Raw genomic sequence first — 25,539 nt, 5'->3', positions numbered from 1 at the left:
TCAGCAGAAAAAAGTTCTTCCATTTTCCAGCAAAACTGGATATACAAATTTAATACATCATACATAAGTAAAGGCAAGTGACCTTTTAATAGGATAACTTTTGTTCATGTAAGGGGTTTTTTGGAGGCCAATCTTCTAATGCTACACCAAATTATGTATGAAAGGGTACATAGAATGCTGGTAGAGATTAAATATCATGTTGGAAGAGGAATAAGAGACCTCTGGATAATCTTTCTGTCCAGATTGCATTGTAGGGACGTGGGAAGCAGCAAGGCAATCAGTGACCTGGCAGCAAAGGGGTGGGAGAGCTGGGGTGACTGGGGCTGGGTTTGAACCCTGCCGTGTCTGGACATTGATCGGGAGTTCAGAGACATTCTGCTCTTTGAAAATCACCCCGGTTCTTGGAGCTGCTCCTCCGTGGAGGGGGCGCATCTCTGCTCTACCTTTTCCACAGGGCGAGCCGTGATGTTGGACGGTGGTTGAGAGTGTGGGACGTGGGCCAAGGGAGATGTGAAGGGTTTAGAAGTGGGAGGTGAATGAGGTTTAGGGTTTGGAAAACAGTGTTAATGTCCTTCTGCCCCTGTAGGAACAGCCCTGTGTTTAGTCTGATCCATTTTCCTTTGGAAACAGAAGTATTTGGGGAAGGGGAGATCTGTGAAAGAGGTTGGGAAGTATTAGTGTAAGCAGAGCAGAGTGTAGGTGCTGTTGACGTGGTGTGTTCAGAGGCAGGTAAAAAGTCATAGAGTCTTGGCCTATTTTCCATCTATTTTGGTCCTAATTCCAACAGCATTTTTAAATAGCTTTTTTGGGTACAGCTGTGGCATAAAGGTTTTAATTCTTGATATGTAACTAAAAGCCTCAGTGCATGTCTAGATTTTCATCATCTTAGTCGTTAGCAATATTGAAGTCATGTAGCGCCATCAAGGAGTTGCCCGAAGTCTGTGTAGAGCTTCTTCCTCTTAGTATTTTGTTGCCTTCTTCAAGAACATAATGTAATTACAATTACCATTAAAGTTGCCATGAACAGTTTTCTGAGTTACTGAAAGCTGGTCTGAACAGCTAAGAAGAGGCACCAAGTTGGGAGCCTTGAGTAGGAGCGTCATGCAGCACGCTCTGAGGGATGAGTGAAATGAGAGAAGAAAGAATGATGGTTTCCACTTTGAGAAACATAGATGCTTTTCTGAATAAGGGTGACTGCTCAGGAATTATCCAGATATCACTTCTAGAAACACTTGTATTTAAAGAAAAACCTCTGTGTTGCTAAGAAGCATCTAAGATGAGGGTTCGCTTTGGAAGTTGTAGCTGAAGATCAGCTCTACGTTACATACCGGCGCTGTGATTTCTGTGGTGGTAGCTCGGATCGACTTGTGTAACTAATGTGTTTTGCGCCTATAACAACATTTTCTCACTTTAGCGTGTTTGTCTGAGGCAGCAATAGTTCCCGTGCCAGCAGTCACATCTGCTGCTCCAGCTGCGGCTGCGGGGGGCACGGTGCCCGCGGCACACACTGCGGCTCCTTCACAGCTCCGCCGGCAGCTCCAGAGAACCGAGCCTGGAAGTGAAGGTGTGTGTTTTGTGCTAGAGATGTGTTAGTTCCCTCCGAATATCTCTTCCCCCTCTTTGATTGAAAAACGTTGCTGTTGGCAAGAGAGAAGCGCTCTCCCTTCTGCGCTTGCTGCTCCGTAAACGGAGCCTGCGTCCGTTTGTCGTGATGCACCAACTCTTGGCCTTGCCCAACTGCATGAAGAATGTCCCTTTATGAAACCTTGACAAGACGTGGGGTTGCGCTGTTGGAGAAGGACCTTTCCTGCAGGAATGGAGGAGCTGAGCAGAGCTCTCGCGGGACAGCGGCACCGAGAACGGCACCAGGGAACTGGGGAGTAGCTAGAGACAGCCCGTTTAGCTTGAGAGCCAAATGCAAAGCTCAATTAGGTTTTTAGACACACAAACACAATTTAAAAGGCGCAGGTTTTGAGATTTGATCCCAAAAGAAAGGTGGTTACCCATGAAAATATGAAGCAATTGCCTCGATATTATAGGGAGCAGAAAATACACAATATATTGTCTCTGCTCCCCTTCCTCTTTCAGTCGGTTGCCAGCCTATTGAAATAAAAACCCCGAAACCCCCATTTCTTATTGTCTAAAACTTTTTGAATAAAAAGTGCAAACATTTTGCTTGCCAGTTTTGTTCCATCTAGCTGAAATTTCTTCTCCATGTGTTTATAACCAGGCTTGAAATTAAAATTGCTCTCATCTTCTGTGTGAAGTTGCAGAGCTCTGGAAATAGTGGTTATCTCAATTTTAGTCCATTGTTCCCCCCAGTGCTTTACGTCTGGAGTTTTTCCGTGTTCAGCTTGTTTTATTTAAAGACTTTAACTATTTTAAGTTAATACATTGAGGTTTCATTGCGCACAACGAGGTCTCGCAAGGTGCCTTCTGGGGAGCCGCGTCCCATCGCGGCGTCTCGAGTCGGGTAAAAGGCCGGAGCAGCTGACAGCGCCAGTCCCGGTGCCGGCCTCCCGGCTCCCTCTGCGCCTGACCAGAGCCCTTAAAGAACTCAGGCTGCTGGGTATAATTGAGAATTCGCTGTGCCTCTGCGAAAGCAGAGAGTTTGTGGGATGGCAGCGAGGATGCAGAGCTCTCTCATGCGGTACTATTAAAACTGGATGCTAAAATGCTCACGTTTGTCTTGACTATTGACTGTAGTGTACAAGTTAATTAATAAATGTATGGACTCGCTGAATAATAAAAGCCATTCTGAGAAGGATGGAAGTTACATAATTGACGTGTCACTTCTGAGAGTCCTCAGTTGCCACTTAGTTTTGCCAGAACAGTTGTTTCTGCAGGTAAATTAATTTAATGGGCTTTGACCATCCTGAAGCAGATCTGGACTGTTTTCTTAATGTGGGGGAGGAGGAAATGAGATGTGCTGTATTTGAGTGTTGTAAGAATATCAGATACACCTTCTGTAGCGAGTCCCCAAGAGGCAAATGTTGAATGGCTGCCTGTCCATTCTTTTTTTTTGCCTTTTGGAGTGAATGATTTCAAGTGTGAATTTGCGTTCCCTGAGAAATTGTAAGATGAAAAGCAAAAAACAGAACAAGAAGCTGAAGTTTTGAAGTTTAATCAGAACTGAAAATGCCAAGGGCACCTTTGGGAAGCCTTGTTTCCCTATTGTTAGAATCCCAGAGTATCTGTGTATAAATGAGGATGGCTTTGTTATTTTTGCACTAGGGTTCGTGAGCATCGGTTGGGAGAGGGTACTGCTTAGTGTTTTTCAGTACAGAGACCATCTGAAAACTCGTACTTCTATTTTTACAACTGTGGTTTTAAATGAGAGTCATCAGGCTTTTAGAATTGCATTAGTGTTTGTTCATCTCCTGCATAGCGATCATACAATCCTTACTTATAGCAGCGCGGTGTGGCCAAGGCAGCTTTATTTTAAATTATGCAACGATAAACACATTACGGAGCTGCTGGATGGTCGTGTTTGGGAGGCTTTGTGTATGGGCCTAAACAAGGCGCAGAATCTCCATGGTGCTTCTCTGAAGTCAATGCAGGTGCGTGAAGCAAAAATGTTAATACAAACTTTCAGTGCCAGCCTTTGAAATCCTTGAAAATGGAGATTTAATGAGTTAGAGATTGTAGCTCCTTTCTCTTGCGCTTTTTAGGCTCTTATTGAAAGAGCAATTTGTCAATCTTTTATTAATAACGAACGGTTCCATGTCAGGTAACCCCTCCACCTAAGCCGGGATGTGAGTGCAAAGGGAAAGTTGAGCAAGTACAAAGCTGACGATGATTTTTTCAAGAGTGTAATTTAAGCAGCTTATTGATGACCCCGGGCTGGTGTAGCTGAGGCTGCCGCAGTTCGGAACGGCTGGAAGCTGCAGCTCCTTAGTCATTATCGGAACGAATTTCAAGGTTAAAGAAAAATAAAGATCAGAAATGTATTTGGGGTGCAAGAGGTGAGAACTGCCTAGTGTGAGAGCAGGCGGGGGCCACAGCAGCCGCCGCCGCAAACACACTGACACACTGTCGCGATGGAGGGAAACCGCTTTAGAAATGTCCAGATTTTTCCTGATATAAAATTAGTAAATTCTGCAGAATCAGAATAACTAGAGTTTGAGAGGGAATCACTCTGTGATAGCTGGTCCGGTATTTTTTAGTTCCATTGAAATTATACCTGTTGCTAATACCGTGTTCCCAGTTGTCTGTGTGCACTGGAGCGTCCCCGTCCCCTCCAGAGCTCCTGCATCCCGCGGGCTCCAGCTCCTCTCTACCTGAGTTTCAAACCCTGAGCGGCGGGTGACGCTCACGTCCCAGATGGGTTTGTCCAGCTTGGGGGTTGACTTGGCACCAGCTCATCAGCTCGGGGTGGAGAGGGGGTTGTGTCTGGTCAGCTCGTTCATCTGAACATTGGCAGCTGCTTCGTGTCCGTCCCCCTCCTGGGGTGCGTGGAGCCGTCTCGGGGACGCTGTTGGCTACTCAGAAGCAGCAAAAAGATGCTTTTGAATTGGTCTGTCGGCGCTGCCACGTCTCTGAACCGTGTCCCTCATTTCTCTGGTCTGTCTCCATTCCCTATGTATTTTTAACTTTTTTCCAGAGATTGCTCGTTATGGCTGATTGCATTATTTGTGATTTTTTTGGTTGCCTTTGATGCCTGTGCCAGTAGTGCTCATGTAAAGGGGCTTGATGATATTGAATGGTAAGAATGAACAAATGCAGCGGGAATTCAATTGCTATTTTGCTCTCAAGCACAAGTGTTCTTTCTAAATCAAGTCTGACCACTTACTATGTCAGTCAGCTGCGTTGTTGGAGACACAGAGAAACTTATTTCATTTACGTTTGATTTAAGGGGAATTTTTGTTTGCTTGTGGTGCTCTATTTTATTTGGCAGCTTTAGAAATGCATTATTTCCAAGTGCTCTGCATGATCTGAAATGAATTTGGCCATAGTCAATCTTCATCTTGGCTGCAAAATCCTATGTAAAATGTAGACCTGTCAAATACTGGCCAGCAGCGCCCTGTCTCTCTGCAGACAGGGAGTGTGAAGGTACTCGTCAGGTGTCACACAGCAGTTATTAATGATGGCTTCTTTCAGATACCTTTAAATTACATTTCTTAATTATACCGCCATCTGCCTCAGCCAGTACGTGTAACTTCAGAATTCACGCTGTAGAGCACCTGATAATTAATGACAACTTGAGATGCTTCATTGTTAAGTCACTTACAGCTTGATTAATTAGTCGACACAGCTCTTCTTAAATTTCACATTTTAGGAGCGAGTGTTTTGCAGCAGTTTGACAGAGGCTTCCCCGGGTGCAGGAACCGCTGGGAATTGGGGCCACGCTCCCAGCTCCCACCTCGCCCTGCTCATGGTTTGCTGAGGAGTTAGTGTGCGGACCCGGCAGAGCCAGGAGCGCGGCAGAGCCAGGAGCGCGGCAGAGCCAGGAGCCCGGCAGAGCCAGGAGCGCGGCAGAGCCAGGAGCGCGGCAGAGCCAGGAGCCCGGCAGAGCCAGGAGCGCGGCAGAGCCAGGAGCGCGGCAGAGCCAGGAGCCCGGCAGAGCCAGGAGCGCGGCAGAGCCAGGAGCCCGGCAGAGCCAGGAGCGCGCCCGGGCGCGGAGCTGCCACTGGCCAGCGCTGACGTGGACGTTGAGCTTTGCAGAGGACGGGACACGGCAGCCGGCGCTGGGATTGTGTGGACTCGCCAAAGCCCCTCAGTGCGCAGCACACACGCTCCTTTCACGGGCGCTGGCAGGCAGGCCGGCGCTTCCTAGCGCAGAATTGCCAGCAGCGAGGGATTCGGAAGAAAAATGACTGCTCAAAAATGACTGTGCAAAAAGCAAAATTTCATCGTGCCGTGGCGGGGGACACTCGATGATAAACTTCTTTGCCTTTCTGTATTCAGACAGAGCGGGGTTTCTGTGTGCTTGATTCATCACACTTGGCTTGAGAGAGAACACAACATCTCCAGATATCGGAGAGGCTGATTCTGTAGTGCTTCAATGTCGCTTTTATTCAGCCCCATCTCAATAGCGCTTTGTGTTCTGCTGGCTCCTAGAGATTGTAACCGCTGCTGTGGGGGCAGGAGCCACCTGGAAATATGAACCATAAAAAATATCGGCAAACTGCTGGTGCTTCTCAAAAATATGACCTGTGCTTAAAACAACAGCAAAATCTTTATTTGACTTTTAAATCATGGCATCTTATTGTCTTTTGATATTTTCTGAGCCTCTAAATGAAAGCAGAATATACTACAGCTCGCTGGGAACTGGGGATTTAAGACATGACAAAAATACAGGGGGGAAAAAACCCCCTGTGTTCAGAATAAAATCCCTTTTTGGTAGGGCATTATTGAGGGGACGGCTGTGCCTTGCAGAGAGGAGCTGGGGACTGGAACAAATCGGGGAGAAAGGAGCCTCGGCTGAGCTGGGACAAGCTGCACAACCCTCCAACGGGCTGGACACTTACTGCAGCTCCAGCTCTTCCCATGGAGTTCTTGTCTGCGCAGACGAGTGGAGAAGCAAGTTGAGGAGCAGGACTGAAACCTGGCGGAGTTTTCTGTGTTGTGTGGATGCTGCCTCCTCTCTCTCAACTGCAGTTTGTTTTCATCCAAATAGATGCCGTTTCGTCTGCTGACGTGGTGACGTGGTGACGTGGTTCAGTGTTGGAAATGCACAGAGTTTGTTATCCTCTGTAGCTCGATTTGGAACTAGAAGGAGGAGGAGACTGTGCTTTGCAATGGGAGCTTGCTTTTTGCTCACAAAATTAATAATGTGGTTCAAGGAAACCATGGTTCGAGTATACTGGCCTGTGGCTGATGGTTTGTGGGACAGTGATGTGTTCTGTGTGGGAACATCTGTGGAAGGGAATGGCTTGGGGAGGGGGAAAAGCACACGATCCAGCTGCAGATACTGCTGCAAAATAACTGGTATGTGAATGCACAGGATAGTTTAGTTAAAGGGAGAGTGGAATTTCCCCAGCTTATAGAGAAAGTATATGGAGAAATCTGGTTCACTGGTGTTACCGAGCGTCCGCTGGCTGGTGATGATGCTTTTATAGCACATTTACTGGGGTTTTTTGCGGGTTGCTCTGTCCCTGAAAGGACAGTACTCACTGTTCATCTCAGTTCACTTTGTGCTATTTTTGCAGCTTTCTGTGTTCAAATGGCTCAGAATAACATGCTTGTCATTCACCTGTCAACTAAGAAATGTAACGTACTTCAGGCTTCCTTCCCCTGAGAGTAGCTCCGATTGAGCAGTACCTTCAATTACAAAGCCTTGTGTGCTGTCCCCTGGCGGGTGCTCTAAAGGCGGGTGTGCACAGAGGGCCGCGCTGGCAGGATGACCCAGTTAAGGATGCTGCTGTGCAGCGGCTCAGGGCTTTGGAGTCAAGTGTTTTAGCATCATGAGATGGTATTGAAATCTTGAAGAATTGTGGGTGCATCTTCAAGACCACCTGTACGAGCAGATGATTTTATTCAACGAGTCGTGGCACAAACAGAGCTGGAGGAACACCTGCCTGATCCTGCAATCTCTGAGCAGATACAAACATGGAGCAGTTGAGGCCAGTGCTATCCAAGCCCTGTATCCTGCTGCAGAGGTGTGTTCTTTGCACTGACACATGGCAGGATATAGAAATAGCTCAAGAAAACGGGCTCGTCCCCACACTTAGCGACATGAGCAGACTCGCTCCTCAGGCGCATGGCAGCTGGATTGGTGTTTTAACCGTGTGATCGCTGCTGTCTCACCCGAGTGGGAATGGGCTTTTTAACTGTAACTTCAAGTGCTGCCGCTGATGCTTTTGTACATTTTACTGGGGAGAACTTAACCAAAACACTAGTAACAATGATCTGTCTGTCTTATTGGAATGACTATGGTTTTATGGTCTGATGTGTTATGGTTTTATGGCTAGAGAATGAACAGATGTCATACGGACACTTTGTATTCCATGATGGGTTACTGCTCGCTGTTGGGGGCGGGTAGAAAGTTTCCTGCAGAGGGAAATAAAAGCTAATGCTAACAGTTGTGTTTTGTTCTCTCCCCGCTCTGACACAGGTTGCCAACTTGGCCTGTTCCATCTCGAACAACGAAGAAGGTGTGAAGCTGGTTCGCATGTCAGCCAGCCAGCTGGAAACCCTGTGTCCCCAGGTAAGGACGGGCTGGGGAACAGAACTCAGCCTGGGTAAGCTGGGCAGTTGGCCTGCTGGGACACGCTCTGGCCTTGGAGCTCTCTGTGGACTTGCTGCAGAACTTGACTTTTCCCTTAATATGTGTAGAGTACGAAATGCAGAGTAGGCATCAAGACCCAAACCGTAAAGTACATGACAAAGTGATTAGTGATACGCATAGGCCTTTTTGATGTAAAAGCTTTAATTAATTTGGCCAGGGCATTCTAACTTGTGAGAGACTAAACCGATCACTGGCTTACAGTTCCTGTTGCAGGAAGATGTCTCGTGAAGACGCTACCGCTGCTCCTGTGCAGGCTGTAAGATGAATTATAGATATATTATTTCTTGCCTGGGTAGAATATAAATATGCCAGAAAAAACTCTTCTCTGTAGAGCAGGATCAGAGGAGGCTGGCTGTGCGTGACGAGTTTGAACCTGGCTAAGACTACCTTTTAATTAATACCTTTTTAATGGAAACAAGGAAATGAGGTTTATATGAGCACTGGACTATCCTTTTCCATTTTGACAGCCCCGATGTTTTAAATGTCAGCAGCTAGATACTTGGGTGAACCCCTGAAGACCACAGTGCGCTGTTGATTCCTGTAATTTACATTTGTTAAAGCAATAGGAAATTCAGGTCTAAAGTAAGCTGATGATGGTGAAGAGGAGCTAATGGAAAATACGTACTCAAAAAAAGGATCAAATGGCATTTTATGAAAACAGGGTGTGTTGTGTCAGGGTTATTCAGATTTTTTTCAGGTTTTCCGATGTACATTGGTCCTTTTAAAAGCAGTCGAAAGGCAGAGAGGTGCATTCACCTGCGCCTGCCTCAGCAGCAGGGGAGTTTTGGAGGAGGACCAGGGCTATTTTACCTTTTCTGTCACTTTGCAGTAAGGATGCTATTGAATAGCTGAAGACAGGCACCCGAACAGGAGCCATTCAGCACCACCTGGGAGGCCACTGGTGGCCCAGGGGCAGTGGTTCTGCTCAGGACCAGCCCCGGCCGGCGCATCCGCCGCGTGGTTCTTCGCCTCCCCACTCTGGGGCAAGCGGTGTGTGTGGCTGGTACATCCAAAGGTCAATTTTTACAGTTGGAACAAAGCATGTGGAAGGAAAAGCTTTTAAAAATACATCTGATCTGCTAGAAGGGCTTGCTCTTTGTTCGAGTCACCAACTAGGCTGGATGTAATTTTTTCTTCAAGAATATGGGTGTGTAATGCATGTTGCTGCAAACAAACGCTGATGTTTTTGAAAAGAATCATCTTAAGAAAGTTAGGGTTTATTTGAATCTAAGCGTTTCTGGTAGTTGTCCAAGTCTGTGGGGGTGTTTTCCCGTCCCCATTAGTGAAGCTCTGTGTATTTCAAACTCATTCGGCCTTTGCTTTTCCAACAACTACTTATTGAAATAAACCTACTCCTTTATAAAATAAACACCATGTCAACCTGAAATAATTACCAAAGTACAGTCAGCAGTCATCAAACCATAGTCACATCTACTGAAGTGCCGTTGTTAACCTCTGGCTTTGGGGATTATGGATAATACATTTAACACACATTGGAAGCCTTGATTATCTGTAAATGGACAAGGGCGATAACCGATGGATTTTGGCTTTATAAAGGTCACACATCTGAACTTCCAATTCCTGCTCCACTGCCTTAATGGCAGGGTTACCACCATGAGATTAGTCAGTGACTCCACAGCTGTTCTTAGCACTTGAAAGAATGCTTTTATATTACATTACATGTCCTCTGGTTGGTTCTTCAATGCTCCCAGAGTATTTAAACATGTTGGGAATCCTGAGGGGTAATCAGGAGCACTTATCTAAACTGTTTCACAGGGTGTGTTTCCTCCCATCAGTACGGAAGCTGGTCCTGTGCCGTCCTCCTCAGCCGCGTCTCTGAGCAGCCCCCAGACTTTGCTTGTTCTGTATGATCTAAATGCTCCTGCATATAAAGAGTGGCACAGTGGGGGTGTGTTTCCTTTTTTGGACAATTGTCTGTTTATTTTGCAGTTTATTCCCGATGAGATTCACAGCTGCTTCTTGAATCCTTTTAGGTGGCTGTGCTGAACAAACGTGTGAATTAGGCATAAAATACAGATTTAAGCCAATATTATCTGCTCCGATGCCTTTTTTTTTGGCTTAGATGGTGTTTTTCCAGGAGGATGCTGGATTTGGAATGAGTCAAGTCAATCAGTAATTACAATAGTCTCTGAAACTCAAGTGACTGTATCAATATCACACAGAAATATGATGTATGAAATTAAATTCAAGGTATTGCTGTAGTTGGAAGGATGAAACTGAAATTTAATGCACTTGTAAGTCCCCAGGTAACCTCTTAAATAGCTTAGCTGAGTAGAGGCCATTCTGGGAGTAGGGAACTCCTGGTTAAAGAATGATTTCTGCAGAAATCAATCTGTAGAGTTAATTATAAAAGCTGTATCTCAAATCGAGCAGTTACTCGGTCTCGTGCCATAACTATCCTTTTAGAGCTGGCAGCGGGAGTGAGGAACATGCAGCACTTGGGGAAAACCCGGAGGGCTTGTGGGTATGGACACGAAGTCACTCACTGCCCGTGTCACCTGCGCCTTCAGGCGTTCTCGGGTTTGAACTGTAACTCTTTGAGCAAAAAGAAGATGGAGAAAGTTTCCCATCGGAAAAGCGTCTACAAAAGCAAGCAGTGAAATTTGTTTAGCGTGGCTGTTACTGAAGATCAGCTCTTCCTCAAGAGTAACATCATCCTGCCTGTTTGTGAGTCCCCAGCCAATTAACTCAGAAATTAATGTGAAGTTGAAGACTTAATGTGATATTTAGAGCTCCCTTTTGACGGTGCGGGGGGAGCTGGAGCCGGCGGGGTGACGTGTGCTGGGCTGGCTTTGCAGGGAGATGTGAGGCAGCAGCAGAGGCGCACAGGTGCCTGTCTAAAGGAAGCCGTGACTTACAAGCCTGCCTGCATTTTCTCCTGATTTTGAGGGCATGCATTGCTGAAAGTCTGGATATCAAAGCAAAACTAATTGTCCGGCATCTTGCAGGCAGTCCCGCAGCTCCGCGCCTGGCGAGGCGCTGGGGAAACAGGCCTGGCTCCATGGGCTGAGACCGAACAGCAGAAGTTCTCCGTCACTCCAGTGAAATGGTTTTAAAAATGCTTAAGATGTCTTTCATAATGGAGATGGAAAAGTACTGATGTGACATGCTTGGAATAGTTGCCTGTGCTTGCATTTGCCTAGCAGAGCGCTGGGGGAAGTTTTCTGTGCCTTCTTGCTAAACACAGAGCTTGCTGGTGGTAAATTAGTGCAACATTTTGTGTATTGCGACTCGAGAACCTGGATCCTCACTTGTGACTCTGGCATCTGAGTCCTGTTTCCAAGAAGCACTTGCTTTGGGAGCTTGCGAAAGCTGTTTTGTAACAGCATTTTGAATTAAAGATGTCTGAGAAGAGAGCTTAACCGCAGGAGTGTTTCTGATCATACAAGTTGTAGGTGTCTAGAAAGCAACAGTGAAATGCCCCAGCACAGCTCTTGAAAGGCAGAGCATTGCTCAGCCTTTTGATGTGACAGCCCACTGGCTGCTTTCGCTACCTGGGTGTTGACTTTCCCGGGCTTTAAAGCCTCCGTGACGTTCATCGGTAGGCTTCTCACCAAACTGCAGTCAGGCTGGGAGTTGTGGAAAATAATTATTGTCATCAGACTGGAGCCTGTTGCCATTGAGACCAATCATGTGCTGGGAGGTGGGTTGTGGGAGCGAGATCACAGAACCACAGAACGTCAGGGGTTGAAGGGCCCTGGAAAGCTCATCCAGTGCAATCCCCCCATGGAGCAGGAACACCCAGATGAGGTTACACAGGAAGGTGTCCAGGCGGGTTGGAATGTCTGCACAGAAGGAGACTCCACAACCCCCTGGGCAGCCTGGGCCAGGCTCTGACACCCTCACCCCAAACAAGTTTCTTCTCATCTTTCAGTGGAACCTCCTGTGTTCCAGTTTGCACCCATTGCCCCTTGTCCTGTCACTGGTTGTCACCAGAAGAGCCTGGCTCCATCCTCCTGACACTCCCCCTTTCCATATTGATCCCCATGAATGAGTCCCCCCTCAGTCTCCTCTTGTCCAGCTCCAGAGCCCCAGCTCCCTCAGCCTTTCCTCACACGGGAGATGCTCCACTCCCTCCAGCATCTTGGTGGCTGCGCTGGACTCTCTCCAGCAGTTCCCTGTCCTGCTGGAACTGAGGGGCCACAACTGGACACAATATTCCAGATGGACCTGTCTGTCCCTGGCACGGACACGCGGGGCTGTTCTCCCATCCGTGAGGCCATTCTCCTCTTCTCCTCCACTGTCCGAATAGCTCATCTCCTTGGAAACCTGGGGAGGGCACCAGGTCCCCATCCCGTCCAGTCCCGTCCCCGTGCACTCACAGCGGGGCTGGGGCGGCTCAGCGGCCCCTGCACCCTCCAGGGAGAGGTGCCATTGAACAGACTCCAAATCAACCTTGGATTAAATTACTTTTTCTTTTTTAAATACAAATAAATTGGCTCTTCTCTTATTAACATCTTGTTTTAGTAATTGCTGTTCCACATCCTTACATTCCAGTTTGGAAATGCTTGAAAAGCATTTGCTGCTTATAGATTTCTGATGAGGCAGATGGTTACATATGCTGATCACACCTACTGACCCAGACAAAATACCGAGGCACAAGGAATCCCATTAGAGGTTCCAAATAGTGCAAACCGTTTTGTATCAAAGTTGCGGCATGCTGGAGGAACAAAAAAACCCCTCCAGCCCACCCTTCAAGTCAAGCAAACCCAACCGTGACTGGCGGGGTTCTCTCCTGGAGTCCCCAGTTCCTGCCGGTTCCCCGGTGGCTGGTGGAGAAGGAGACAACTTCATTTTTCTTGCAGTAAAAGCTTAATATTGAATAATTGTCCCCTTTCTTCTTCTTTTTGAAAGACTGTCACATTTTTCGAATGTGCTAACTAGCAGCTCTGTCTCCAGACTCTTTAATTACAGGTGCTTGAAGCATGTTATTGGCATTGAGTAGAAATACTTACATAAGAAAAGGAACACTTGGGTTGCAGTTCTGTATGGCACAGGCTTGCTGTGAAGAAGGGACAGAGCAGGACAGGAGTGGCCATCAAAAAATGAAATTAGAAACTCGAGCAGTTACTGATGTGTTAAAAAGAAGCAAAATAGGAGAGAGGGATTCAGTTCTGTAGAAGGAGGTATGTTAGTGTGTAAGGACCCTGTGTTTCCATCACAGCACAGTGGGACCTGTGGTGTGCAGTACACAACAGCTTCCAGGGAAGACACAGAGTCCCTGAAACCCCCAAAGCTCCTGCACTTGAAGTCACTGAAATGCAGCACAAATCAACACCAAAACAAATGGCACCAACGTTCTTGCAGCTTCTACATTGACTGGTACTGTAATATCAATTCTCAGCTACAAATGAAAATGCTTTTTCAATATGCGGGGAAGTCAATAGGATAATTATCTCTACACGATATGCAAATAGTAAATACTTTGACACAGATGTATATGCTAACCTGGAAAAGGTCGTGTTATTCTAGTAAAAGTGTGTATGTGTGGGTCGTTGTAGCACCGTAACAACAGGAGGAGATATCTGCAGAGACGCCCGCAGTCACTCTGTGCAACCTGCAGGAAAGTGCAATGCTCAAAGTGCCTTTTGTACACTGGAACAGAGTATTGGAACTCAAAGGAAACTTTTTCTCCTTCTTTTGGTGCATCAGCCTCCGTACACTTGCTGGTCACTGCCATTATAGCTAGAGAAGTGCAAAACAATCTTCAGTATGTTTTGCTTCCAGGCATTTCAGCTCATCAGAGTCTGCAGAGTGCTTTTTGCTGTATTGAAGTACGTAGAGGGTTAGCACACGTAGACATGTGGATGCAAATCTGGGGTTGGATGTAACTGGAAGCGACTTAAATGTCTTGCTTATGAACCCTTTTTTCTACTCAGAGCAAAATGCAATTAGGAGCAGGGAAGGAGACATGAGTAGGCTGAACGCTGGAGGTAACTTTGGCATCTGGCATATGTAAAATTAGATTATGAGCAGCTTCTTACAAACTGCCTGTAAGCAAGCTATGCTTGCTTTAATACAGAAAAAGACAGGTGGTAAAATCCACCTGAGCAAGGAGAGAGCCCTGGCTGGGCTCAGCTGCTGTGGCAGCTCCGTGGTGAGGTCCTGAATTCATTTCACAGCATCCCAGCCCGGTTGGGCTGCAGGAGCTCTGCAGATCCCCAGCCCCACCTGCTCCCGCAGGGTCACAGAGCAGATCACACGGGTGGGTCCAGGGGGTTTGAATGTCTCAGAGCAGGAGACTCCACACCCGCTCTGGGCAGCCTGGGCCAGGCTCTGGCACCTCCCAGCAAACAAGTTTCTCCTCATGTTCACATGGACCCTCCTGTGTTTCAGTCTGTGCCCGTTGCCCCTCACCCTGGCGTTGGGCACCACTGAACAGAGTCTGGTCCATCCTCTGACACCCACCCTGAGATGTTGATCCCATTGATCACATCCCTCTCAGCTTCTCTTCTCCAGCTCAACAGCCCCAGCTCTCTCAGTGTCTCCTCATCACAAAGATGCTCCAGACCCCTCATGATCTTCATGGCCACCGCTGGACTCCCTCCAGTAATTCCTTGTTCTTCTTCAACTGGGGAGCCCAGCACTGGACCCACAACTGCAGACGTGGCCTCCCCAGGGCAGAGCAGAGGGGCAGGAACAGCCTCCCTGACCTGCTGCTCACACTCTTCCTCATGCACCCCAGGTACCATTGGCCTCTTGGCCACAGGGCACATCGGTGACTCGTGGGCCAACCTGTTGTCCCCCAGAACTCCCAGGTCCCTCTGCAGAGCTGCTTTCAGCAGGTCACCCCAACCTGTGCTGGTGCCGGGGGTCGTTCCTCCCCAGCTGCAGGACCCTGCACGTGCCCTGATTGAACTCCACCAGGTTCTTCTCTGCCCCGGCCAGCCTGGCCAGGTCTCTGGATGGCTTCTCCCTTTCACCTGCTCCAGAATGAAACTGATTTTCACATCACAGAGGGGGCTTGGCTTTTCAGATAGGCGAGTGCTTGTTTTATCATCTTGATTTTTTTACAAAGGCAAAGTGTACTGGATTTGAAGGCCATGGAGCTACTTTCCAACTCATTACCCAAATGGAACAATGAAGATGGTAAATTAAGATCTTTATTTTAAAACAAATAAACAAGTAAGTTACTTAGGAACAGCAGCTATTTTGGTTGTAAAGAAAAGGTGTGCAGTGAGGAGAGGGGAGAGGACTGAGGGGTTGATTCAGAGCTTTTGAAACTGAAAATCTCCGTCATGTGGCACAGTCGCATCCTAAAACCGAAGCAGCGCAAAGTTAAGCTGCAGAAAGGTCTCCTGGAAAGAGCAAAAAGACTGAGGCAGGAAAGAAAAAGTGTTTGTAGCCGTTGAAGTGGGGAGTCCTGTAGCGCAGAGCTGCTGTGTGCGCAGCAAGCAGGGGCTGCAATGCAAAATCAACAGGTGGTGGTTTTCTTCTCACAATGGAAGTTTCTTCCTCGGGCCAGATGATCAAACCTGTTTTTTGCAGGAACGCCCCCATGTGTAGGGGCTTTCTTCCAGCCTCTCTGATGAGGTGCTTTAAGGTGAGGCTTGAAGCCACCCTAAATTAAGCCTAAAAAGCTTAATTTTGAGTGAGCCAATGGTTCTAGTTTACTCCCAGTCCGTCTAACCTCAGCGTAAGTCGCTCTTCAGGGAGCCTTGGCGAGCCCTGCCCTGCAAATGTTGAAATATATCAATTCAGCCTGACATCTTTAGTTTCAATAGGGAAAATAAAATAAATGAAAAGCAGGTTCTTCCCATGCAAGACGTGAGAAGAGGACTTGAGGTGCAGATTGAGACATCACTTGGAATCCCAAAGCTCCGCGATCTCGGGCCGCGCGTTGCCAAGGCCTGGAAGCTGCGAGGCGGAGGAGAGACACTCCAAGTAATCGCTGGAACCACCTCATCGAGCGTTGGGCAGTCTGACTCCAGCACTGCAATTGCTGCATGACACAAAGCGCCGATAAAAATAGTGTGTTTTCTTGCCATGCTTCATTTCCTTCTGGATAGTCTGAAAATGTCCCTGTTTGATTCTTTTCTTTGCACGGCTTCAGTGAGTCATTGTGATCACAGTGCGCTGGCAGCGTTTGCAAAAGCTAGAAACACAGAATATTTCCCTGAAATTGCCAAATGTTTTTCATGGAAGCAGCTTCATTTCAGGTAGTCTGGCCATGTTCTTCTTATTTTTTGAGATACCTATCTATATATATCTCCTTCCTGGAAGAGTTACTAATATTCTAGATGAGTTGCCCAGCGCTGCATGTTTTTTGGAGAAGCAATAGTGTACTTTAATGAGCCCCTTCCCCCTCTCCCACAAGTGTTCATTTTTAGATAATAAGCGAATCGGAGTCCTGCTGCGTACACAGACTATTTAAGATCCAGCATCCCTCTCTTTTTCCCTATCTATGCATTTGTTGGAAAATAAATCACTCACTGTACTGGATACCAGGCAAATGCACTCAAATAGATAATTAGCAGGTTTTTGGGATATTACGAGTGAGACATGTCCGGGATAACTTGCCCATGTAAATGCTCCATTGAGCGAAGGGTTTTATCAGGATCTGTCTTGAATTTCTTCCTGAGCACACACGGACCTGTGTGGGTTTCCCAAGCTGCAGCTTTGTCTTTATTCCCACAGTGACACGGGATAACCTTTAGTTTCCACATCTCTAGAACCTCCGGCTGCTTTCCAAACACAAGACACGCATGCTTGGAAGGGAGATCTGACATGCTGGTTTTGCTTGGACAATTTTTTAAAATACGTGCATGTGGATTTCGTGACGACGGTCTGTTTGAGTTTCTGTATCTGTGACAGCTCCTCCATTACCTGGCAGAGCTGCTTAATGGGGGCATCTGGAGCTGGGCACGTGCTGTCGACAAAGATTAATTGTTCCGACAGCTGCTGCTGTCCAGAGATACATCACCCGGGTACCCAGGCCGTATGTTCCTTTGGCACCACTGCTGACCTGTCCCAGTGCTTGAAGGATGTTTTCGTATCTGATGTTGCCCAGGCAGCCGGAAGAGAGCAGGAGATGTCCTGCCCCTCGGTACCGCCGACTCCTCTGTCTCAGTAGTTACAGTTACTGGCAGGATAGAGGCTGAGAGCAGATTTCTGGAGCGTTGTCTGCTTTACCCTTTTTATTTCCAGGACGCTTGTTGTTTGGGTTCATCTTCATAAAACTGTGGATATCTAGATTTTGATTGATAAGTGGATAATTCATTACATCAATCAGACTGAGGCGATGGATAAACTTAAGAAGCAGGGCTCTGGAGCAGAGACACGTTTCCCTTTGTAAAACCTCTATTTGTGTTTAATTTGAAGTTTTTAAACATCATTCTCTCGGGTGTTGCGAGGCTTTTATGGGGGCTTTCGGAACTCGAGGGCCACGGTCTCCAGGAGCAGCGTGGCTGGTGGCTGGTCCGTCTGAGCACAGCAGAGGAGGGGCCCCTCCGTTCCGCGTGACGGACGGACACCGTCATTGTCACCGAGGTTCAAAGGCACGTTCCATCCCCACGGGCCTCCTGAACAGATTGCAGCTCGTGCCAAATTGTTTCTCACATATGTCTGTGTTATCAAACCCATGGAGCTCGTTGTGATTGGTGACCCAGACTCGCAGCTTCCGTCTCCAGGGCCACGGAGAGTTTTCCATGGGTTGTCCTCAGTCAGGGCTCATGGCTGCGTCCCCGGGCGAGTCAGCCTCCTTACCCGCCTCATTCATTCAGTGCCATCGGGGTACGTTTGACATCACCATCGTTTCCGTGCTTAGTGAGTTATCTATTTTTTTAAATGCTTTGTGACACTTTTAAATGAAGCAGGGAGAGAAAGCAGGTTTTGGAAAACCAGGCTTGCTTGTTTCCTTTGGCAACTTGGTGAAATTAATACTGGCCTGAAGCAGAGAAGAAAAATTACACGTTAAACTTACAAGTTCATCAGCTGTAACTCCCAGGGGCTTGAAACCAAGGTTAGGACTGTCAGTGGGCCCGACGGTGGCGGGTTCCCCCCGCCCGGCGTGTCTCCAGCTGGTTCTGCTGGAGCAGGGCTCTGAGCTTGCTTTCTTCCCACAAAAAGAGGCTTTTTTGGTCGTTTCACTGACCAGTTAGTTGGCACAGCATAAACTTTGTTACCCAGCAGTATGTGTAGCATTTGTTCTGCTTAGAAAAATGAGGATCTGGAGTAAATGACAGTGTTAGGGTTTGAAGAAAATCATGAATAGTAGGGGGGTGTTTAGGAGAAGCATCAAATCGTGTCCTCTCCTCCTGTTCCCGGGCTAATCTTGCTCTTCCGTAGCCATAACAGAATTCTTAATGTATTGCAACCGTTACTGACAAGGTACAGAGGAAAGCTTTAAGGAAAAGACGGTAAATCCAAAAATAATCTCTCATTTTGTATTTGCGTGTTGTTTCTGCTTCAGACGGTGTAAGCTCAGTCCTTTTTTGGCCTTTGTTTCTCAGGTTCTGGTGAGTAGCTCAGGAAACGCAGCCTCCAGTGTACTAAATGTCGGCCTGTCTGAAATATTTACCAACAGAAAGCAACACCTTTTAACGTGAGCTGTTAACGAAAGGTGAAGCTGGCTCGTGTGAATACTCACCAAGTGTTCTTACCTGTAATAAGCAACCGTAATAAATGTGGAAGAGGGAATGAGTTGGATGTGAGGGCAACAGAATAAACACTCTTGTGTTTAAACACCGAGTTCCTTAAAAGTTATTAAAGTTGCTTTGTTTGCTGTTGAGCTCATTGGATAAACACATGGAAATGAATTGGTTCGTGAAGGGCACGTTGTAAAAAGCCAGAGGTGTTTTGCAGGTGATCAACGCGGCGCTGGCGCTGGCTGCCAAGCCCCAGAGCAAGCTGGCGCAGGAGAACATGGATCTGTTCAAGGAGCAGTGGGAGAAGCAGGTGCGCGTGCTGACGGACGCCGTGGACGACATCACGTCCATCGACGACTTCCTGGCTGTGTCAGGTAACCAGGGCTCCCATCGCAGAAAGAGCCACCCAAACTGAGCTTAGCCCTGGAAACGAGTGGTTTCTGCACGTGTTCTGGAGGCTCCTCGGGCTTTGGGAAGGGAGGGTGTTGCTGCGCTTCACCTGGCAAGCGTCGGCTTCTGTCAGGCAAGGTGCGAAAATAGAGGAGAAGATCTTGGCATGAGGAGAAGAGGTATTTTTATAGTGTGAAAACAGCGAGAGTTTACTTCAGCAGGTACTCTAGAAACCTGTCATTGCACTTAGAGCGTGTGCGTGCATAAATGTATATATTTACATGGCAGTAGACAGATCAGCTTAAACACAGCGAAAGACACTTTATGTCTCAGGATTTGGAATTGCTTAGCTGAACTACTGATGAATTACCATCCAGATTCTGCAGACAAACCTCACCGGTAACACTGGGGAAAGAAATATGGCTATGTTCGAGTCACAAACTAGCAAAAAAGACCAGCTCTCAGTTCACCTTAGGCGCTTCTTATGGAAACAAAAATGAATAGCAAACCATGGTCATACAAGTTAAGTAAAATAAAATTGTTCCTATAGAAAATGTTTCTTAACATGTCCTCTTTAGTGAAGTTTTTAAGCTTTTGAAAAAGACTAATTATAATAGATTAATGATTCCATTTGATGAAGTGCTTGCCAAGATAATCTGTTATATCAGCATCATTGATAAAGACCCACTATTAGCTGCTGTGACCTAGGAGTAAGGGCGGCATTTTTATTTCCACATCGTCTAGTTTCGCTCTAGCTGGAGGACATGGGGACACGGCCACGTGAATTGTGTCTGCAATAGAGCATTCACGGGGGACCGCTGCCAACTGGGGGTCTGATTTTCCTGGTGCAAACAGGCTTGGGCATCTCAGGAGACCTAAAAACCCTGGTTGTAAAGAGAGATTTCACAGGAGAATGTGTGGCATCAGAAATATACCAGGTGAACACAGCTAGCAATGTAGATTAAAACTTGCAGGCCTGAATAAAAAGACTAATACTAAATTTTAAAAAAGAAAGAAAGAAAAGACCAAGCAAACAAAACAAAACAAACACACACACACACAAAAAAACCCAACAACAAAAAAAACAAGTAGTGTTTCCACAATGAGTCACCTGTATTATAATATCATACATGTTGTATCATGGTCCCCTGGGTTCTGAATACAGATTTCCTTTGCAATGAGTTAGCATAAACTTATTAGGCAGTTGAGCGTCCCAGTTCTTTGTATGTGTCTGCGTGCTCAGCGCTGCAGCAGTGATTGAAATTGCACAGCTGCGAGGAGCCTATTTCTGGGGAAATATATTTAGAGAGAATCGTGTGCTGAAGTTCATGGCTCTGCTTGGAGTTTGCCCACAAGCGTACAGAACATTTGCAAGAGAACGAGCTGCGAGTCTGTGCAAACACCGTCTGTCCAGAGCTGCATTTCACTGGCAGATGTGGCCCGAAAGGGCTCAAGCCACTGGGACAGGTGATCTCCATCATCACGGTCATTGGAAGACATGGGTGCTCTGCTTTGGAGGGGACACAGAATCCCAAAACGTCAGGGGTTGGAAGGGCCCTGGAAAGCTCATCCAGTGCAATCCCCCCATGGAGCAGGAACACCCAGATGAGGTTACACAGGAAGGTGTCCAGGCGGGTTGGAATGTCTGCACAGAAGGAGACTCCACAACCCCCTGGGCAGCCTGGGCCAGGCTCTGCCACCCTCACCAGGAACAAGTTTCTTCTCATCTTTCAGTGGAACCTCCTGTGTTCCAGTTTGCACCCATTGCCCCTTGTCCTGTCACTGGTTGTCACCAGAAGAGCCTGGCTCCATCCTCCTGACACTCCCCCTTTCCATATTGATCCCCAGGAATGAGTCCCCCCTCAGTCTCCTCTTGTCCAGCTCCAGAGCCCCAGCTCCCTCAGCCTTTCCTCACACGGGAGATGCTCCACTCCCTGCAGCATCTTCGCAGCTCTGCTGGCCACTGCTGAGTCCTCTGCAGAGCCAAAGGGCTTGGATGCTTTTCATATATATGCCACAACTCCAACTCTCTGCTGAAAGTCTAAGCATGTATTGGATAAAATTGGGACGGGTATGGTTTATACCAGATTCTGTTCAGGTTTATTAGGGTGTTTTTGCATGGTAGGGTTTGTGTCAGCTGCGAACTGGGATGTAAGCAGATTAAGAAGTGTTCTTGTGGGCCTGTGTGTGTGTTTGTACGTACATGTGTATACATATATAAAATGCCACATTTTTACAGTGTGCCGTGCTGTCCAGCAGAAAGCGTAGGCTTTGTTGTTCAGCTTATGCCACAGAATTGCAATAATTAAGCACAAGTAAAGGCCTGATGAAATAGATGTTGGGTTTAGATAATACATACATACAAGAATAAGGATAGTTAAATGCCCAGTGTTGCAGAAAATGTTGCTGGTTCCAGTGTTCTTTGAAGGACACGGTATGAAAAGTCCCTGTCAAGTTGGGACAGCGGTCTGGTGGTGGCTGATTGTCGGTGCACGGGCAATTAACAGTGAGGAGTCCCGTAAATATCTTTCTGTCCGCTCCCAGCCAGGAGTGATCTGCAGCGCAGAAGCTCCAGCATCAGAGGTACCGTCTGCTGAACAGTCCTTGACAGATTTGTCTCATTTAAGCTTGTGTTAGCTGCTCTTCCGACCATTGTAAACTGCTGGCATCTCCATCATCCTGTGCAGAATTCACAACCCAGCTGTGCTCCGTGTGAAGAACCTCCTCGTTTTTGCAGTGTCGCCTCTTTGATTCACTTGATGCCCCTGGTTGTAGTAGATGGCAAAGAGATTCTTTTTCCCTCCTGGCTTTCTTCCTGCTGCTTGCAAACGCGGAGAGTTGTGTTGCACGCTTAGTCAGTCATCTCCTCCTTGACTTGCAGGGTCTTTGCCTGGTTCATTATTCCACATTTCAAAGCTCTTCTCTACCTTCTGTAATTCTCATCCCTCTTGTCAGTGCCTTCCCCGAGTACACGGGCTGTGTTTGTGTGCCTGCTATCTCTGTGTAATTGTCAAATCCAATGTTCTGAAATTATCTGGATCTCCTTTGAAACCCTCTAAAAAAATCATTCCATTTGCTGCCTTCTCTTCCTCTGCTGCTGACAGAGGTTTATGCAAGAGACTGCCCATCACAGAGAGCGGTTTTGTCCTAAGAGCATCCAGATGAACATTGCCTGAGCCCGCTGATTATCCTCCTGGTTGTAAGATGAATACGGTATTTACGAGTGTATGGACACTCAGGCGTGGGTCCCATCACCACGTCCACTGACACAGCTGCCTGTCCTGGTCCCCCAGTGTCCTTGTCGAGAGAGGGTCCAGCCTGGAAATGGTTCTGAGACCTTCCGCAGGGGACACAGCAGGGAAGCAGCGTTACATTGATACATCTGCGGCTTCATCTCTGTTGCTCTTTTGATCTCTTGGAGCCCCCAGGCCCCCTCACAGGCTCCTTGGGATGTTCGGAAAAGGATTTCTTAATCCCTTTAGTGGCGAGGTGGGTGGAGGTGGGAGGTGTTTGCTGGGGAGGACTGAGGGTTGACAGTTGTGGGATACTTTCAATTCTGTTAGCTTTTCACACTTGCCTTGTTTGCTCTAAAAATCTTTTTCTTTTAAAAAAAATGTTGTCTTTCCTCTCACCTTGATGCCAAACCACAGCATAGAGAAAGGAGAGAAAGGACAAGACCCCTTTGCCGTTTCCTGCGTTACATTCTGTGTTCTGGGAGGTTTGTCTCCAGCGCGGCACCGGGACGCTGTGATCACGTCCCCGGCGCTGAACCCGTGCGTCAGCGTTTCTGGGGCTCTGCCACCCCGGCCTCAGCAGATGGCATTTTGTGCCAGACACTTGCGGTCCGTATGCCTGTAGGACAGGTAGCGGTGTGTGTATATCCGAGCACACAGAACAGTGTCAAATCCGATTTGTTATCGTCCGACCGGAGAGTATAACCTGAGCGGATGCACTGACAGCCCCGCACTTCCCCGCGGCCCCATCAGGGATCAGCTTTCCATAGAAACGTCTTTCTGGGAACTTGGCATCTGCAAAAGGCATTAAATGATCAGCGGGTATTTAAATATTCATCCTCATTTTGTCGATGCCTTTTATTAAAGTTCATATAATCCGAAGAGGCTTTTAAATGGTCTGCGGCTTAATTTATTCGTGAAGGAATCCAAGCAATAAGCTGTCTGTGTTTTGGCCCGACGCCGAGGCTTTTTCTTTTTGCTGTGGCAGGGCGGTCTGTCTCTTCCTTTAAACACCAAACCCCCGTGTGCTCCTCGCTGCAGCTCTCGTACCTTGGCTGCCTGCTCGCTGACTTGTCACATCACTAATGAACCTGCTCTTCTCCGCCCTCAGCTGAACTCGTTCAGCCCGAGTCGCTTCAGAGGGATTTCACAAGTGTAGTTTTTGTTCAGGCTGCTTACAGAAAGTCTCGCAGTATTGCACCTGGCTCTGTTAATTTTATGTAAATGAAGCGTAGCTCTTCCAGCAGCAATCCTTTCAGCCAGTTTATACAAATCCGCCATCAGTCAACTCTATGGGCTTCTCATCTCTACAAACTCTTGCAAAATGGCTCTTTTACTACCTGCGCGGGGAATAAAAGCCACTTCAGTGGCACGGATTGGCAGCGTAGCGTGATTAAGTCAATGGTAAGTAACGCTGGAAACTATTTTAAGTGACAGAGCAGAAATGTTTCCAAGTTGGTTCCTTACCAAGCAGCCCAAATGCTGATGTTGGAGGGCAGCGTCAAGGCGTTGCTGCTGATACATTTAAAAAGTCTCTAACGCTGTTTGGAAGAGCTTTTGTGTAGGATTCCCCAAATGAGGATGCCAACCTCTTTAGGCATCTTCAGCCATCCCTCAAGGGGTTTTACTCATGATGAGTCTCTTGGACTTGATCAGTGGGGGCAGATATCTCTGTATAAAAATTAAAATGTATATTCTAGAAGGAAATTACAAAGTTCTTGGCTTCATTTTTTTTCTTAAAAGGCAATGAGTACTCGGCTGCTGGAACGCTTTCTGCATAAATCACCGCATATCTTACGTGTCTTAAATTTGAATGGAGGACTACCAGTTTAATATTCTTTAATATGTGGTTGTAGGAAAGCACTGTGTAGGGAAGGTAGGAACGTGCCGCAGGTGCCCCAGTCTATTAAAACTTTGGGTGGGTCAGGGGAGGGCGTCTCGTCACCCCACATGCGCGGAATGACAGGGGAGTGGTTTGCAAGTGTTCGCAATAAGGGGTTTGGCAGTCCAGGGGAGGAATATGGAAGGAGGCACGCTGGGGGAGAATTCGGCTGAACTCAGCTGTTCTGTTGGTAAAACTGAGCACAACCAGGGCAAGAGGTGTGGATGGCAGCAGGTGAACGCACGCAGGTGGTTTTTTGACACCTGGTTGGGAAGGTCGGCTGTTTGCTGCTCATAGCAAGCTTAAAAATTAATGCTGTAAAGCATCTCGCTGAAGGTTTATAGAGCAGATCCCAGACTGAGAAACAGCAATACTGATGACTGCAACAGAAAAGAAGATATTACCATCTAAATCCTCCTTCTTTTACCACCAGAGAATCATATTTTAGAAGATGTAAACAAATGTGTCATTGCTCTCCAAGAAAAAGATGTGGATGGCTTAGACCGCACAGCTGGTGCGATTCGGGGCCGTGCTGCTCGAGTCATTCACGTCGTCACTTCCGAAATGGATAACTACGAACCGGGAGTCTACACCGAGAAGGTGCTGGAAGCGACAAAGTTACTGTCCAACACAGGTAAGAGCCGGTTACTCCCAAGATCCCTGAATTCATCTTGCTTGTAAACGTGCAGGCAGCCAGATACTGATGTACCTGTGAAATCTATTACAGACTCCATTTACATTCTGTAATGAGAATTAGTGGGAGTTATTTGCAGAGCTGTTGCGAAATGAACAATGTAGCTTTGCCGTGTTGACGGTCAGAAAGCTGGGCAGTGCCCCGGCTCTCCTGGCTGTGTTTGCTGCCATGGGCTGAGCTGTAGAAGACAAAACTCCAGGAATGGGTCCCAAACCATGAGTCAGGGCTGGAACGTTCTGCTGGTCATCTTGTAGTATTGGACCAGACCTGTCAGCCTTCAGGGTCCAGAAGGAAGATTTCTGCTGCGTTGGCCCAGTGGAATAAATGTTGGGGTAATAATTTAGGGTAAATTTTGTAAAATATCCTTGTAACTGTTAAAGAAACATTGTAGGTCATACTCACAATTATATATAAGGGTGTTTTCCTGTGACTTAGCTAGTGACATCCATATAGGGTAAGGAATGATTCTGCTCACTTCAGCAAGTGCTGTGACATCTATTAGT

At 47.2% G+C, this 25,539-nt stretch overlaps 1 protein-coding gene across 5 annotated transcripts in view; it reads left to right on the top strand.

Annotated features, from left to right (window-relative positions):
- The window catches only part of CTNNA1 (catenin alpha 1), a 113,211-nt gene that overhangs the window by 73,488 nt on the left and 14,184 nt on the right, over positions 1–25,539 (top strand). For all 5 annotated transcript variants that reach the window (XM_065030369.1, XM_065030371.1, XM_065030367.1 and 2 more), the window contains 3 exons: positions 8,057–8,149; positions 19,055–19,211; positions 24,776–24,976. In XM_065030369.1, the coding sequence (XP_064886441.1) occupies positions 8,057–8,149; positions 19,055–19,211; positions 24,776–24,976 (451 nt within the window). The remainder of the gene's footprint in view (positions 1–8,056; positions 8,150–19,054; positions 19,212–24,775; positions 24,977–25,539) is intronic.

The sequence above is a fragment of the Columba livia genome, chromosome 14 (assembly GCF_036013475.1).
Source record: "Columba livia isolate bColLiv1 breed racing homer chromosome 14, bColLiv1.pat.W.v2, whole genome shotgun sequence".
Classification (NCBI taxonomy): domain Eukaryota; kingdom Metazoa; phylum Chordata; class Aves; order Columbiformes; family Columbidae; genus Columba; species Columba livia.
Note: the sequence above shows the minus strand (reverse complement) of the source record. Positions and strands in the feature narration are given on the sequence as shown.